The sequence below is a fragment of the Heptranchias perlo genome, chromosome 22 (assembly GCF_035084215.1).
Source record: "Heptranchias perlo isolate sHepPer1 chromosome 22, sHepPer1.hap1, whole genome shotgun sequence".
NCBI lineage: Eukaryota > Metazoa > Chordata > Chondrichthyes > Hexanchiformes > Hexanchidae > Heptranchias > Heptranchias perlo.
The window spans coordinates 4,349,457-4,364,605 of record NC_090346.1 but is presented as its reverse complement, the minus strand read 5'-3'; the positions used below and the strand labels follow the sequence as shown (position 1 = coordinate 4,364,605).

The 15,149-nt window shown below is 45.5% G+C and overlaps 1 protein-coding gene across 3 annotated transcripts in view; it reads left to right on the top strand.

Annotated features, from left to right (window-relative positions):
- The window catches only part of tex2l (testis expressed 2, like), a 104,177-nt gene extending 92,132 nt beyond the window's left edge, over positions 1–12,045 (top strand). For all 3 annotated transcript variants that reach the window (XM_068002843.1, XM_068002844.1, XM_068002845.1), the window contains 4 exons: positions 2,539–2,676; positions 3,610–3,822; positions 9,431–9,551; positions 11,170–12,045. In XM_068002843.1, coding sequence (XP_067858944.1) covers positions 2,539–2,676; positions 3,610–3,822; positions 9,431–9,551; positions 11,170–11,307 — 610 coding nt within the window. In that variant the 3' untranslated portion in view covers positions 11,308–12,045. The remainder of the gene's footprint in view (positions 1–2,538; positions 2,677–3,609; positions 3,823–9,430; positions 9,552–11,169) is intronic.
- The last annotated feature ends 3,104 nt before the right edge of the window (positions 12,046–15,149 follow it).

The following is a 15,149-nucleotide window of genomic DNA, read 5'->3' as shown; positions in this document are numbered from 1 at the left end:
ACCCTCCCGATCACCGTCACCCTCCCTCCCAATCACCGCCACCCACCCTCCCACTCACCGTCACCCTCCCTCCCGATCACCGCCACCCTCCCTCCCGATCACCGCCACCCACCCTCCCAATCACCGCCACCCACCCTCCCAATCACCGCCACCCACCCTCCCAATCACCGCCACCCTCCCTCCCAATCACCGCCACCCTCCCTCCCACTCACCGTCACCCTCCCTCCCGATCACCGCCACCCACCCTCCCGATCACCGTCACCCTCCCTCCCGATCACCGCCACCCACCCTCCCACTCACCGCCACCCACCCTCCCGATCACCGCCACCCTCCCTCCCGATCACCGCCACCCACCCTCCCGATCACCGCCACCCACCCTCCCGATCACCGCCACCCTCCCTCCCGATCACCGCCACCCTCCCTCCCGATCACCGCCACCCACCCTCCCACTCACCGCCACCCTCCCTCCCACTCACCGTCACCCACCCTCCCAATCACCGTCACCCTCCCAATCACCGTCACCCTCCCTCCCGATCACCGCCACCCTCCCTCCCGATCACCGTCACCCTCCCTCCCGATCACCGTCACCCTCCCTCCCAATCACCGCCACCCTCCCTCCCGATCACCGTCACCCTCCCTCCCGATCACCGTCACCCTCCCTCCCGATCACCGCCACCCTCCCTCCCGATCACCGTCACCCTCCCTCCCGATCACCGTCACCCTCCCTCCCGATCACCGTCACCCTCCCTCCCGATCACCGTCACCCTCCCTCCCGATCACCGCCACCCTCCCTCCCGATCACCGTCACCCTCCCTCCCGATCACCGTCACCCTCCCTCCCGATCACCGCCACCCTCCCTCCCGATCACCGTCACCCTCCCTCCCGATCACCGCCACCCTCCCTCCCGATCACCGTCACCCTCCCTCCCGATCACCGTCACCCTCCCTCCCGATCACCGCCACCCTCCCTCCCGATCACCGCCACCCTCCCTCCCGATCACCGCCACCCTCCCTCCCGATCACCGTCACCCTCCCTCCCGATCACCGCCACCCTCCCTCCCGATCACCGCCACCCTCCCTCCCGATCACCGTCACCCTCCCTCCCGATCACCGTCACCCTCCCTCCCGATCACCGCCACCCTCCCTCCCGATCACCGTCACCCTCCCTCCCGATCACCGTCACCCTCCCTCCCGATCACCGCCACCCTCCCTCCCGATCACCGTCACCCACCCTCCCGATCACCGCCACCCTCCCTCCCGATCACCGCCACCCTCCCTCCCGATCACCGTCACCCACCCTCCCGCTCACCGCCACCCACCCTCCCAATCACCGCCACCCACCCTCCCGCTCACCGCCACCCACCCTCCCGATCACCGCCAACCTCCCTCCCAATCACCGCCACCCACCCTCCCGCTCACCGCCACCCACCCTCCCGCTCACCGCCACCCACCCTCCCGATCACCGCCACCCTCCCTCCCACTCACCGCCACCCTCCCTCCCGATCACCGCCACCCACCCACCCAATCTTCACTACCCTCCCTCCCAATCACTGCTACCCTCCCTCCCAGAAAATCGACCTTAATAAAGAGACTGGATAAACAAGGATCACTATTTTAGGATCGGGCACGTCATTTGTTGTATGATTTTTACCCCCAAACTTTAATTTCGTTCTTTTCTTTTACCCACAAGCCTAAATGTTTAACTGGGCTTTATTTTAATGCTGGGTTAAAACAACACCAAACGAAAAATCATTTAGAGTCAAAAACCATACAGAGGCACATATTCTAATAAACTGGCTGACAGTGCTTCACGTCATATTTCAGGGAAATGGGGAGAAAGAATGATTAGTCAGCAGCTTTAAATCTATTTAAAGATCACCTTTATTGTTACATTTATTATTTTACAATTGGCCACACTTTTTTTAAATGTCATTTTTATCCCCTTTCTCCCTGTATGGGTCTTTCTGGGTCACACTACTTAAGCAGCTCAAAAAGGGGCCAGGCAACCTGTCGGGGCAGGTGACAGAAACCCAGCAGTGTCTTTTCCCCATCCAGTGGGGAGGTCCTTCACAATGATAATTCAAATGTTGGGAATTAAGCAGTCGGAGAGAAATTGAACCTGCGTTCTGCCATCCTGTGGTCCTCCAAAGCAGCTCTCACAAACAGTCACATTCTCAAAGTTCAGACCTTCTGACCTTTGTTCTTCACATCTTTGTAATCTCAACATGCTCCTCCTGCTCAGCCATCAATGCAGGAAAGAACAGTAAGATGTGATTGACATATTTAGGGCAGCTGAAGGCTCTGGGGAGTCACTTAATGAGGACAACTCGTACAGTCAGAGCTCATTATTCCAATCTCTGGCGGTCATCCTGTCGAGGATTGAGCTTCTTTGATGACTAAAACACTGCTTCCAGCAGGATCGGAAAAAAATGAGGTTCGACAAAAGCTAATAAATATCGTGCTTGTGGCTTTAATCACTTTGGGTGTGAAAGTTTGCATTTTAGCTGATGTGCTAATGCTTACCTCTTCCTTCCTGCAGATCTAAACCCCGGGCATTTGTGCTGGCAGACAGTGATGAAGAATCTTCAAGTGCTGGATCTTCAGATGAAGAGGAAGTGCCTACAGCAGAACCACAAGGAACCATTGGAGACAAACTAGGTCCACCTGGTGCAGAGGGGTAAGTTGGGTATTTCTTCCATATAGGGCAGACGCTTATGAGCAGGGCTGGTGTTAATGTGTCATAATGGATCGGCAGGAGATCTTCATCCAGGGTATTTCAACTTCTTGTACTTTTTTTCCAAAACAAAAGGCATCAATTATAACTCTTTAAAAAGCTGGAATGTTTAGTTCTAAAGTAGCTATTTTATAGAGGCTCTGGTCTGTATAAAGTCCATTATACCCATAAACCCCTTTATGGTGGAGTATATTTATATATTCAAATTCCATCATAATCTCCAACATTTATACCATTATGTGTCATGGAGCAACAGGGAAGAGATCAGCTGACCTAACAGCAACAGTAATGGAAGATATGAAACTTCATCTGTAAAGCCTTAAAAATAACAAATAAAGGGCATACATTACTAGCTGTGTATATTGTTACTGAGAATGTATTCAGGACCATAATACACTCTTGTGGTTAAGATGACTATGTAAGCAGCTTGAGTTTCACCCTTGTGAACCCCTCAATTGAGTTGCAGCTTAGTGATCCTTTCTCCCACCCGTTTAGTATTCTCAATTTTCACCAGTATGAGATATAGCTGTGAGAGCACAGAGCACTCCAGCTCATAGGCACCATGTTAGCTGGAATATCTGATTCATTCGTTGACTTCTGCAGTTGATTAAAAGCAACTTGATAATGGGGACAGTTTATCATGGGGCTTCTCATTCAACAGCTAATGGCAACCAGTCAGCAAGCTCACATCCTGTTTTCATTCATTTGACATGCATTGTTATAACTTGGAAGGGGCATCACACCGAGCAGGCCACTGCTTGAATTGATCTGAAGGAGGATTAATGGTGAGGGGTGGTAACAGCCTACAAAAGACTAAAAGAGACAACATCAAAAAACTCAAGTAATTTTTAAAACTAAACTTCTTTGTTCTTTCAGGTATGCTGCAGGAAGCAGCACCAGCAGAAAGATTCTCCGATTTGTGGATAAGATTGCCAAATCAAAATACTTTCAAAAAGCCACAGAGAATGAGTTCATCAAGAAGAAAATAGAGGAAGTGTCCAACACTCCACTGCTACTGGCTGTAGAGGTTCAGGAGCTAGCGGGAGTGCTGGCTGTTAACATTCCTCCTCCTCCCACTGACCGAATATGGTACGTCCCATACTGTTGCTCGAGAGTGAATCGTTCCATTGCTCAGTGCTCTGTAGAGGAGAGCAGTGTCTTTGCTCAGTAAAATAATAACTCACGCTCATGAATAACAGTCAATCATGCCTCACTTGGCAACTGGTTTATCATACTAGAATCAATACAAAGGCAACCAAAGTATCTGCAGATTGTTTTGTGTTAAATAGCAAGTAGCGAGACATAGGCTGGTATTAAGGCAGGATGGAGATGGCTGGAGCAGCCCCATGTACAAATATCTAAAACAGCAGGGTGAGCTAGTTGGGCTGAACGGTATTTTCTCGTTCTTATAAAATAAATGTGGTGTAAGAATTATTTTTGAGGTGAAGCGATTTTTTGATGCTATACCACCTAATGGGTGGCCACCTAATTGGCCCCGAGATTTATGGGGAGATGGGGTTAGGTGTAGTGGCCAACAAATCCAAAAATACAGTTCCCAGAGTCCGGCCCGATGGGATTAAATCTGAAACTGTGCTCAAATTTGAGGCAAGCAGTCTTGATAAAATATTTAAATTAGGGGCCCACCTCCGGAGAGCAGGTTAGTCACCCGCCCCCCCAAGCCGCCTCAGTTAAAAGGAGGGGAGGGGCGACTAACCTGCTCCCCCGTGGTGGGCCCCTAATTTAAATATTTTATCGAGATTGCTTGCCTCAAATTTGAGCACAGTTTCAGATTTAATCCCATCAGGCCGGGTTTCCCAGGCCCGCCCGCCCGCACCCCCAAGCCGCCTCAGTTAAATGATGTCGGGATTCCCATTTTTGATATTTTAACGCTCCCCCCCTCCACCCCGCTCGACCTGGGGAGGTTAAAATTACCCACATTGTTTCCGCAATCAAAATGTTTCATGTGGAGCTTGCGAAGCTAGACAACCAGTCAGACAACAAAATAATTAGCTCATGGGTTACAGGGTTTCCAGTGTCAAGAAAGAGCACCAGCCCTCTGGCAGGGACACCTGTGTTTCTCATGCTGCTCAGCTGTATGGTATTTCTGTCTTTAATATTAACTGATTTGTGAGCAGAATCCAGTCCATCCTTAACTGTCCTAATTGGAACTTATTTATTTCCATTTGCACTCCAGTCCCCTTCCTTTACCACTGACATCTCTATTAATATTGTAACTAGCCAGCCATGTCATACAGATTTGTTTCGTACCTGTGATTATTCAAGTGAATTCCAGCACCTTGTTTTTTTTTTGGTTAGCTGGGTGTCTGTCATGCACAGAAACCCATCATCATGTTTCAGATTATCCAAACCAAGGTACTGGGAACATAAGAACATAAGAAATAGGAGCAGGAGTAGGCCAATCGGCCCCTCGAGCCTGCTCCGCCATTCAATAAGATCATGGCTGATCTGATCCTAACCTCAAATCTAAATTCATGTCCAATTTCCTGCCCGCTCCCCGTAACCGCTAATTCCCTTTACTTCTAGGAATCTGTCTATTTCTGTTTTAAATTTATTTAATGATGTAGCTTCCACAGCTTCCTGGGGCAGCAAATTCCACAGACCTACTACCCTCTGAGTGAAGAAGTTTCTCCTCATCTCAGTTTTGAAAGAGCAGCCCCTTATTCTAAGATTATGCCCCCTCGTTCTAGTTTCACCCATCCTTGAGAACATCCTTACCGCATCCACCCGATCAAGCCCCTTCACAATCTTATATGTTTCAATAAGATCGCCTCTCATTCTTCTGAACTCCAATGAGTAGAGTCCCAATCTACTCAACCTCTCCTCATATGTCCGCCCCCTCATCCCCGGGATTAACCAAGTGAAACCGTCTTTGTACTGCCTCGAGAGCAAGTATGTCTTTTCTTAAGTATGGAGACCAAAACTGTATGCAGTATTCCAGGTGCGGTCTCACCAATACCTTATATAACTGCAGCAATACCTCCCTGTTTTTATATTCTATCCTCCTAGCAATAAAAGCCAACATTCCGTTGGCCTTCTTGATCACCTGCTGCACCTGCATACTAACTTTTTGATTTTCTTGCACTAGGACCCCCAGATCCCTTTGTAGCAGTACTTTCCAGTTTCTCGCCATTAAGATAATAACTTGCTCTCTGATTTTTCCTGCCAAAGTGTACACATGCAGGATTTGCCCAGTATAGAATACGCCCACTTATCCCATAGGGACATGCTGCACTTACCTGAATCTGAAGACCTCAGGCACAGTTTGATAGAGCCAAGGGTTAGGGACTGTAAGGTGTGCACAGGGGTATTGCTGGGGTTTTATCAGCCAAAACCAGCCAGCTGATCAGTTCAGAGTATTGGTAAACTTCCCATTGAATGTCCAGCTAGGACAACCATACCCATTAAAGCATTATCTTGTAGGGTTATCTGGATATCCGAAGCCAAGTAGGAAGAATCCCAGCTCCAGTGACAGGCTTATCCCACCAGAGTCTATTTATAAACTAAGCTAGCTGGTTATTCATCAACAGTCCCCTAGTGTACTGCAGACCTGCATGGTATGGGTATTGGATTATCAAATGCACCACTGAGGGTTAACCTGAGCTATCTGTAACCTCGCAAGAGTCAGTGCTTTCAAGCGAGGAGGGGTAAAAACACACTCAAAAAATTTACCTTTCTGTCAATTGGCCATCAGACAACAATGTCCTTCCTAATATATTCTTATTGTTTCCTGTTTGTGAGCTGTTGTGCATCATTGTGTCACTTATCATTGTGAGGAAAGTGACACATGGCTCTCCTCACTCTATTTAACCAAAAAAAAGTTTGCTGAACAGTGTTTAGTGAAGAGAGTTGGGTGTGTTTTATTGCTCACATTAGTGACTGGAGGAAAGTACACGTTAAGTGCTTCATGCAAACAAGTACGTTGTGAAAAATCTAATTTATGAATATAATAATTAAAAATGTTATTTTTGCTTAAAACATTTTGATATACACATCATCTTACAAGCAGCAAAGATTACTGCTGTCACTGTAGTGTTACTGGGAAAAGATGGCAGCTCCTCAGGTGAATGAGAAAACCATCCTTACGTCTGAGTTGTACTTTAAGTGCTTAATCTTCTTGGGCCTGGGGTGCGGGAGGTCAGTAAATCACTAAGTACCTTTAATAAAAAAGTGAATGTGACTGGATACCAGCCACAGCTCACTTTTACTAACAATCTATGTGCCTGCAGCTGCTGCGTGCAGTCTAATGGAATGTGTGAAATAAATTGAAATGAACTGACCTCCACAAACGAGACTTCAACCTGTACAGCCCACATTTATCAAGTCAAAGACTTGGGAGGAGGCTCGTCTGGAGCATAAACACCGGCATGGACCAGTTGGGCCGAATGGCCTGTTTCTGTGCTTGTACATTCTATGTAAATCTATGTAAAAAGCAACCAGCAGGTTTGTGTCTGTAGATAAGTTCATGTCGTCAACTTCTAAAATGGAAACAATTAGTAAAACAAATAATAAGCATGGTCATTAAGATTGGAGAGATTGCACTTAAAAATATAATAAGTTTCAACTTATTTTCAAGTTATTCTGCATTTGTGAAACTTGCCTCATTATTAAATGTCAAAAATTGGTATTTCCATTTCTATATAAATACAATATAGTCATACACAGAATGAAAAATATCTGGCAAAATTAGGTTCTTTTCTTCCAAGATATTCTCTCTTCCTCTCCTGCGGTGCTAATTCAAGCTACTGTACAGTTCCATTGGCACCAACCCACTGTTAAAATCCAGGTCTCTTCCCAATATTTCTTACTCGTGTTCAAAGCAAAATGTCAGCACCACAGGCAACCCTGCACAATCACAACTTAATCCCATGTTAGTGTATGAGATAGCGTGCCACCGGGCAAATAATGACCACTTCAACCATTGGGGTATGCAACAGAAATAGTACAGCTCACTAACTGTGTCTGCTGGATCTCTCCAAATTAGTGGGAAACCAAACCAAATGGAAACTAGTAATCAAATTTATTGCATTAAGTAAAATTAAACAGAAGCAAGAATGAATCAGCACTTAGACTTAACAAACACAGTATTTAAAATTTCTTGTTTCAAAACAATAAAAATTCTGAGTCCAAGCAGTTCTCTTTAGTATCTTTTGAACATGAATCCATGACGACAAGCTTTACATGAGAAATGACCTCCACAGAATCCCTATAAGCTTCTAACACATATAATGGCACCGCAAAATAGGAAAACTGAAGAAGAGAGGACATCGGCCTGGTGTTATTTCACACTTTACTTCAATGTCCAAGCTAGGATAAAGAAAGATTTTTTAAAAGTCTCTTTAAAAAAAGACCTTCTTTAAATTATTACTGTAGTGGCAGGCTAGAGCCAAAAGTGAACCCACAAGTATTAACAACCTTCGAACAGAATTCAGTCTCGTCAAACAAGATTTGATGCAATTAGATTCAGGTCCTAGGTAGTTATTTGTGTAATTGCCTCATTACTCAGAAATCAATCATTTCTTTTGATCAATAAAGCTAACAAGGCCAATTTAAATTTATCATTAATATACAATGCTCCCAGACAGAAGTGTACATTATGGTTTGCCTGCTGGCTCTCAAGCTAAGGCATGCTATTCGATCACATGGGGCATCACGTTCAACCTGTCCTCATTCAACTTCCAAATATGCACATTTTCCATGAGTTACTTTATTGCAAACTTGAACCTTGGCTTAGGTTGATTTTGATGCCCATTACATTGAAACATGAAGACAGGGAAGATTTATGAATCGTATTTGTCTGATTTAGCAATGTTAGAGCTATGTGTCTACTTACTGCTGTTTCCTAATCATTTCTTGTCCTTATGTCTTGGTCCACGGCAGCCTAGAAGTAGACAGTGTGTGCATGTGATATTGTAAATAGACCATGAAATGGACACGGAACAGGCTCGAGGGACTGAATGGCCTACTCGTGTTCCTATGACACTATGGAACAATAGACACTGGACAATTGGCATTTAGGGACAGTGGATTGTAGATTCATTCTCTATTCTTAATGCTACATGGAGTGGATCTTCGTTGCTTGTCACAGCAACCACAATATCTCCGTCAAATTGAGCAAAAGGGCAGGTGTCAGATGTACAAAGATTCTCAAACTCAGCCAGGATCCTCCCCAGTAATAACAGCTTTGCATATTTCAGTGGTGAGTTTAGATGTGAAGTTCTGAGGTTATTTTTACTATAAATGAATCTGCTTCTTTTTAATGAGTGAAATCCTATTAGTCAAGGGATTGAGCAGTATTACGGGGACAGGGGCAGCCCGTTCATGTCGTTTATTTTGTCGCATTAGAACAAAATGCGAGCCTCAATACAGCAGCTTTTAAGGATGAGTTGTTTTTACTGAGAAAAGGACACGAGCTGGACTAGGGGGAGATGCTACTGCAAAATGCAAGCATTTGAGAATTAGCTGCTCATTTGTTTGCAAGTTATGAGCTATTTTTCACTATCGGAGAACAAATTATTAGTAATGAAACAATTATACAAAAACAAGAGGGGCTGAACATGACTGTCTTTGTATACACAATATAACTGCACCCGAAGACAAGCCCAAGATCATCACAACGGGTTGAGAAACTGAATGAGGAAAAAAGGACATGAATATTATCTGTATTTCTTGTGATTAGGTACAGCTTCCGGACTCCTCCCCGACTGGAATTTAAGGTGCGGCCCAAGCTGGGCGAACGGGAGGTGACCTTCACACACGTGACTGAGTGGATAGAGAAGAAATTACAGCATGAGTTCCAGGTAGGAAGGAATCACAAGGCACTAAAGAGGGAGTTAACAGGAACCTGTCATGTTAACAGACTGAGGACTTGAGTGACATTTAGAATTATATAATCATTAGAATGTTACAGCGAGAAGGAGGCCACTCTGCCCATCATACCAGTGCCAGCTCTCTGAAAGAGTCATCCACTTAATTCTATTGCTCTGTTCTTTCTCCTAACACTTTTGAATCTTTTTCTTTTCAAGTAATTATCTACTTTCCTTTTAAAGGTATTATGGATTCTGCTTCCATTACAGTTTTGTAGTTGTGCATCCCATGTCCTAACAACCCTCTGAGAAAAAAAATTCTCCCAACTGCTTAACTTTTTTCTTTTGGTGATCATCTTAAAGCTATGCCCTTTGTATAATCCAAGATCATGACTGTAGGGAAAGTGCACAGTGCAAACTGAGACATATTAGACACTTTACACAGAAGTTACAACACAGGAACAGGCCATTTGGCCCAAACAGTCGATCTCGGTGTTTACCGTCCAAGTGAGCAAATCATCCTAATTACACTTACCACCCTGTTCCCATATTCCTTTATCCCCTTTTCCTTCATCCACCGATCCAATCTAATCTTGAATGTTGACCTAGTTTCAGCCTCAACCACTAACCTTGGAAGTGATTTTCACAACTCTCTGTGTAAATACGTCAGACAGGGTGCAGAGGTGACGAGCTCCCATGGATCTGCCCACGCTGTCACTCAGTCACTGGGAAGCGGATGAATGTAGCTTGCAATGATTCTTGAGATGATTTTGTTCCTTCTCCTGTGATCTTGTAGCAAATCTCCATGCACCATCTGCACAGACAAGTGGCGCTCATTTTGTTGGCACAGATTGAGCCCATGTGCCACCATTCAGCGATACATTGTATTGGAACTTTTTCACAGTAGTGCCCCTTATCATCACTTCATTACATCTTGGAGGGATTAACATATCTCCAACTAAATTGTGCCAATGTAGGAAGTAGTTTAGACAGTTTTTGCTAAACTTCTAGACATGGGCAGAAGCTTTCCTCATTGACTACAAGTGGGGAGAAAGCTTTTCTATTTTCCTTTCATTACCGTGCCACATGTTACATCAGTCCTTTTCAATGCTTTGCTTCCTATAAGATCCTACTCGCATTACATTTATTCAATCCACGTCTTGGGTCAAAATTGTGGAAAGTAATTCTAAGTTTAAATGGGGTATCAACTGAGGGCAGTGAGCAAAAGTCAATACTGAGTCAAGCCCACTGAGAACCTCAGTAATATCACCACTACAAAAAGAGTGCATGGTTTTTGGAAAAGTTTTAGCTTAATTCACACTGCAATAAATCCCCAGGTCCAAATCATTCAAACCTCATTTAAACCTTCTGACAGCTGTTTTTCTGATAGTTTTCATGACATCTGAAAGGCCTCGTGATTTTTAAATTATAAAACTTATATATAAAGATATGTTACAGAAGAGAAAGGGAATAATTGAAAGGTAGGCCAGGAGGAACAATGGTCTTCTCCTGCCTGAGATATGTTGCCATGGTATTTTGTAGTAGGACGCATGTACCATTAATTGAAGTATGCTTTCTGTAATCCTAATGCAGTCTACGTTTTTAATTACAGAAAGTTTTTGTGATGCCAAACATGGACGATATCTATATTCCTATCATGCATTCTGGCCTTGATAAGCCAGACCAGTCCAGACAATCTCCAAGGGAAGTCACCAAAGACGTCTTCTTTGACTCTACAGACAGATTCTAAGAACTGGTTCCTGGAAATAGCAGAAAAGTTTAGGGGAAAGGTGATATTGTTTTTTTTCACTGATGTCTGCCAAGAAAACCAGATTCTTTTCCCGCTCCCCAGTATGCTTGCAAAGTACAAATGGAGAACCAAATCCGATTCAATTGGTTCCTTTTTGAATTTGTGCCCCCCTTTGATGCATATTCTTTGGTAAAGGTTGAGCTCTGATTGTGTGAATGGTTCTTCCACTCGTAGCTTTCAGAATGAATTGTGAGGCACTAAATATAGAATTAGCACTTGCATCCATGTTTATTCTAGAGGACTTCCACTGTGCATTTTCCCACATGAAATGTCTCCCTTTTCCTCCCTCTGCTCCTCACAGTGGTGATTCATGCTTGGAATCCAGTGCCATGGGTACCAGAAACCCTTTCAGTACTTATCTCCGGTGTCCGTTTTCACATGTCACTGTAGGCATTGAGTATTGATAGTTCATTCGCAGATTGGCTGCCGCATATCCCACATTACAACGGTGACTACACTTCAAAAATACTTCATTGGTAATAAAGCATCCTGAGATCGTGAAGGGACCTATATTAATGCAAGGCTTTCTTTTTTTTCCAACCATGGAGGGCATCAGAGGTGGACCTGATTCTGTCTTCACCCAACACCCACACACATTGGGCTCAATTTTGAAATGGCAGGTTGGCAGCGGGGGTCGGGGGGTGAAGGTGATTGACAAGCTGGCTGCCGTCAGGAGCTGCAACACGGGGCGGGGGGGAGAAAGAAAGAGAGCGAGACGTCATCCAGCGCTGGAATGGAAGATCGGGGGGGGGGGGGGGAGAGTGGAAGATCGGGGGGGGAGAGTGGAAGATCGGGGGGGGGGAGAGTGGAAGATCGGGGGGGGGGGGGAGAGTGGAAGATCGGGGGGGGGAGAATGGAAGATCGGGGGGGAGAATGGAAGATCGGGGGGGGGGAGAATGGAAGATCGGGGGGGGAGAATGGAAGATCAGGGGGAGAATGGAAGATCGGGGGGGGGGAGAATGGAAGATCGGGGGGGGGAGAATGGAAGATCGGGGGGGGGGAGAATGGAAGATCGGGGGGGGGGGGGAGAATGGAAGATCGGGGGGGGAGAGTGGAAGCTCGGGGGGGGGAAGGGGGAAGATCCGGGGGGGAGAGTGGAAGATCGGGGGAGGGAGAGAGGAAGATTGGGGGGTGAGGGGGAAGATCGGGGGAGGGAGAATGGAAGATCGGGGGGGGAGAATGGAAGATCGGGGGGGAAGAGGGGAAGATCGGGGGGGAGAGTGGAAGATCGGGGGGTGAGGGGGAAGATCGGGGGGAGGGGGAAGATCGGGGGGAGGGAGAATGGAAGATCGGGGGGGAGGGGGAAGATCGGGGGGGGGAAGAGGGGAAGATCGGGAGTAAGTTAAAAAGATCCAGGTAAGTTAAAAATCGTTATAACCACGTAATCTGTCACAAGTAAACTGCCTTCAGTACCTCAATGAGGTACATTTGGCTCTTTAACTGTCATCCTGCCGGCTTTAATTGCCGTTGGGACTTCCAATTTCAGGTCGCCCCAGGTCCACCCGTGGGGAACTCAAAAATCAGCGGGTTGGAGCCGACTTCCAAACCCGAACGGGATTTCCGTGATTTTTGGAGCCCTCCCGCCCTCAACACACCTGCAATTTCCCCGCAAAATTGAGCCCATACACTCTCCAGCAGAGTTCACTGGATGGAAATCAACGGTGGGAACCCTCCCTAGCCGTTTTGTTTTATAGTCGCCGTTCAGGAATTGGTGCCGATAGGGTTTGTAATTTTATTGTTTGATTTGCACAGTCTCAACTTATTCATGCTGCTACTTTAATTAAAATGTTTTCAAACAAAGAAAAGGGGAAGAATTATTACTTAAAATCTATTAAGTTAATTGCAGATTTTTATGAATTTCTGCTAAATTTATAGATTTTAGAGCACTTTTTTCAAACAATGACCTTCCTTCCATACAGAACAAAATTACATGAAAACCTTCCATCCTGTTCTTTATACAAAGGAGACTTTAACTTCCCCCACCAGGTTTCCGTTAGAATAGAGTGGCTGAATCACCTGTTCCATCCCCGACCTGTTGTGATTTTAAAATGCCTGATTTTTCAGGTGTAGAAGGCAAGAGTCAGTCAGGAACCTCCTACATTTATGCAAATCAGGGACCTATTATGTCATTAGGACCCCGGCACCATCTTAATCAGGAAGTCAGTGGTGGCAACGACAGCAAAAGCCTAGTCAGACTATCGAAGAGGCCTTTTAAGGTAAGTTTTAAACTTTCCTTTGTGGGGCCAGGAGGATCAGGAGTGTTCCTCCAGGCTCCACAAGGGAAGTGTAGGACTCCCCTCCCCACCCCTTCCCAAACCGCTGACCGCCCAGGAACCCCCTTCCTCCCCCTTACTTTGGGCTCAGCAGGCAGCCTCTGGGCGGCTCGATTTTCCGCCGCTTCCTGACGATTTTGCGGCTGTTTTGGTAGGGAATTCAGCTACCGGCATGTTAATGAGATTAAAATCATCCGGGCCTACATCTGCCACTCCTGGACAGTCCGCTTTTTTGCCCAGGAGTTAAAATTCCCATCCAAACTCCAATCTCTCTCATTTCCCTAGTGATGGTATATATGCTGCGAAACAGAATATAATTTTTATTTTGGTCAGCTAGATGTCCAACCTACTTGGAAACCCATAAACATGCTTAAGAATCTCAAAACCAAACTACTGAGAAATGCACTTAAGTAGGCTGATAATGGAGGGCACACTGTCTCGCCGAACAGACGTGCTCCCAGAGAATTTAAACACAAGTTGATAAGAGGAAAGGCTGAAAGAACCTCAAGCATTCAAATGGATTCTGATGGAGCTTAAACAACTAAAATTACACAGCTTACCAGTACAAAAGATTATCCTGCAGAGTTACTTACAGCTGAGTAAAAAGAATTCCAAAGAGTTCGATCTCTTCAGGTTCTATCAACAAGCCAAATTAATCTGGTTAATCATCACCAGTACCTGGTGTACCCTGGGCCTGCTCAAGTAATGGATTACCAAGTCTGCCATTGAGGATTGACTCGGTTCTGATCTTGTATTTTCAGCCATGTCACCTTGGAGAAACACTGCTTACCTCTTTCCCCCAAAAGGATAATCATTGGCTGATCAAAGAAGAGTATAATGACAGTTATCAACAGATAAAAATGTTCCAATCACGTAACACATCACATCAAACAACAATAATTTTCCAGTTGATACAATGATCCTCCCACCAGGATCTATGGATTGCTGGCTGGGTACGGAAGAGTGTGACTCCCATCAAAACTGATGCCAAATCACGCTGCAAAATTGCTCTGCTCTCCTGCAGACAGAAAGTTCTGCCAGGCTGCCCACATTTCTATTTCACCGCAGAAATAAAAACCCACTGGCAGTAGGAACTGACCAGAGTGCAGTCCTAACGATGCACATTATCAACTTTGCTCAATTAGTTCAGATAAGCTTAGATTGGGGGCTGGGATTTGTGCTCATTCTAAACCGCTGTGCATATTTATCAAAAATATCTGCATGATAAATGACCTGCAAGAGAGTCAGTGTGCAGGGGCTGTGAACCTTAAATATTAATGTAACTATAGCAGTTTATTGGACAGCTTCTTCTGTTACAAAGGATAGAAAAGTGATATTGTAAACCCTTTACATTTTTTGGTACAAACTGAAAACACTTTCCCCCTTTTATTCATGCATGTTACAGTATTTGTACAAAGAAATGTGTTGCCTATTTATCATGTATTGTTTATTGAGGCTTGAGAATGACAAGCCACAGTGTTAAGTGCAATAATCCTGATTAATGTCACA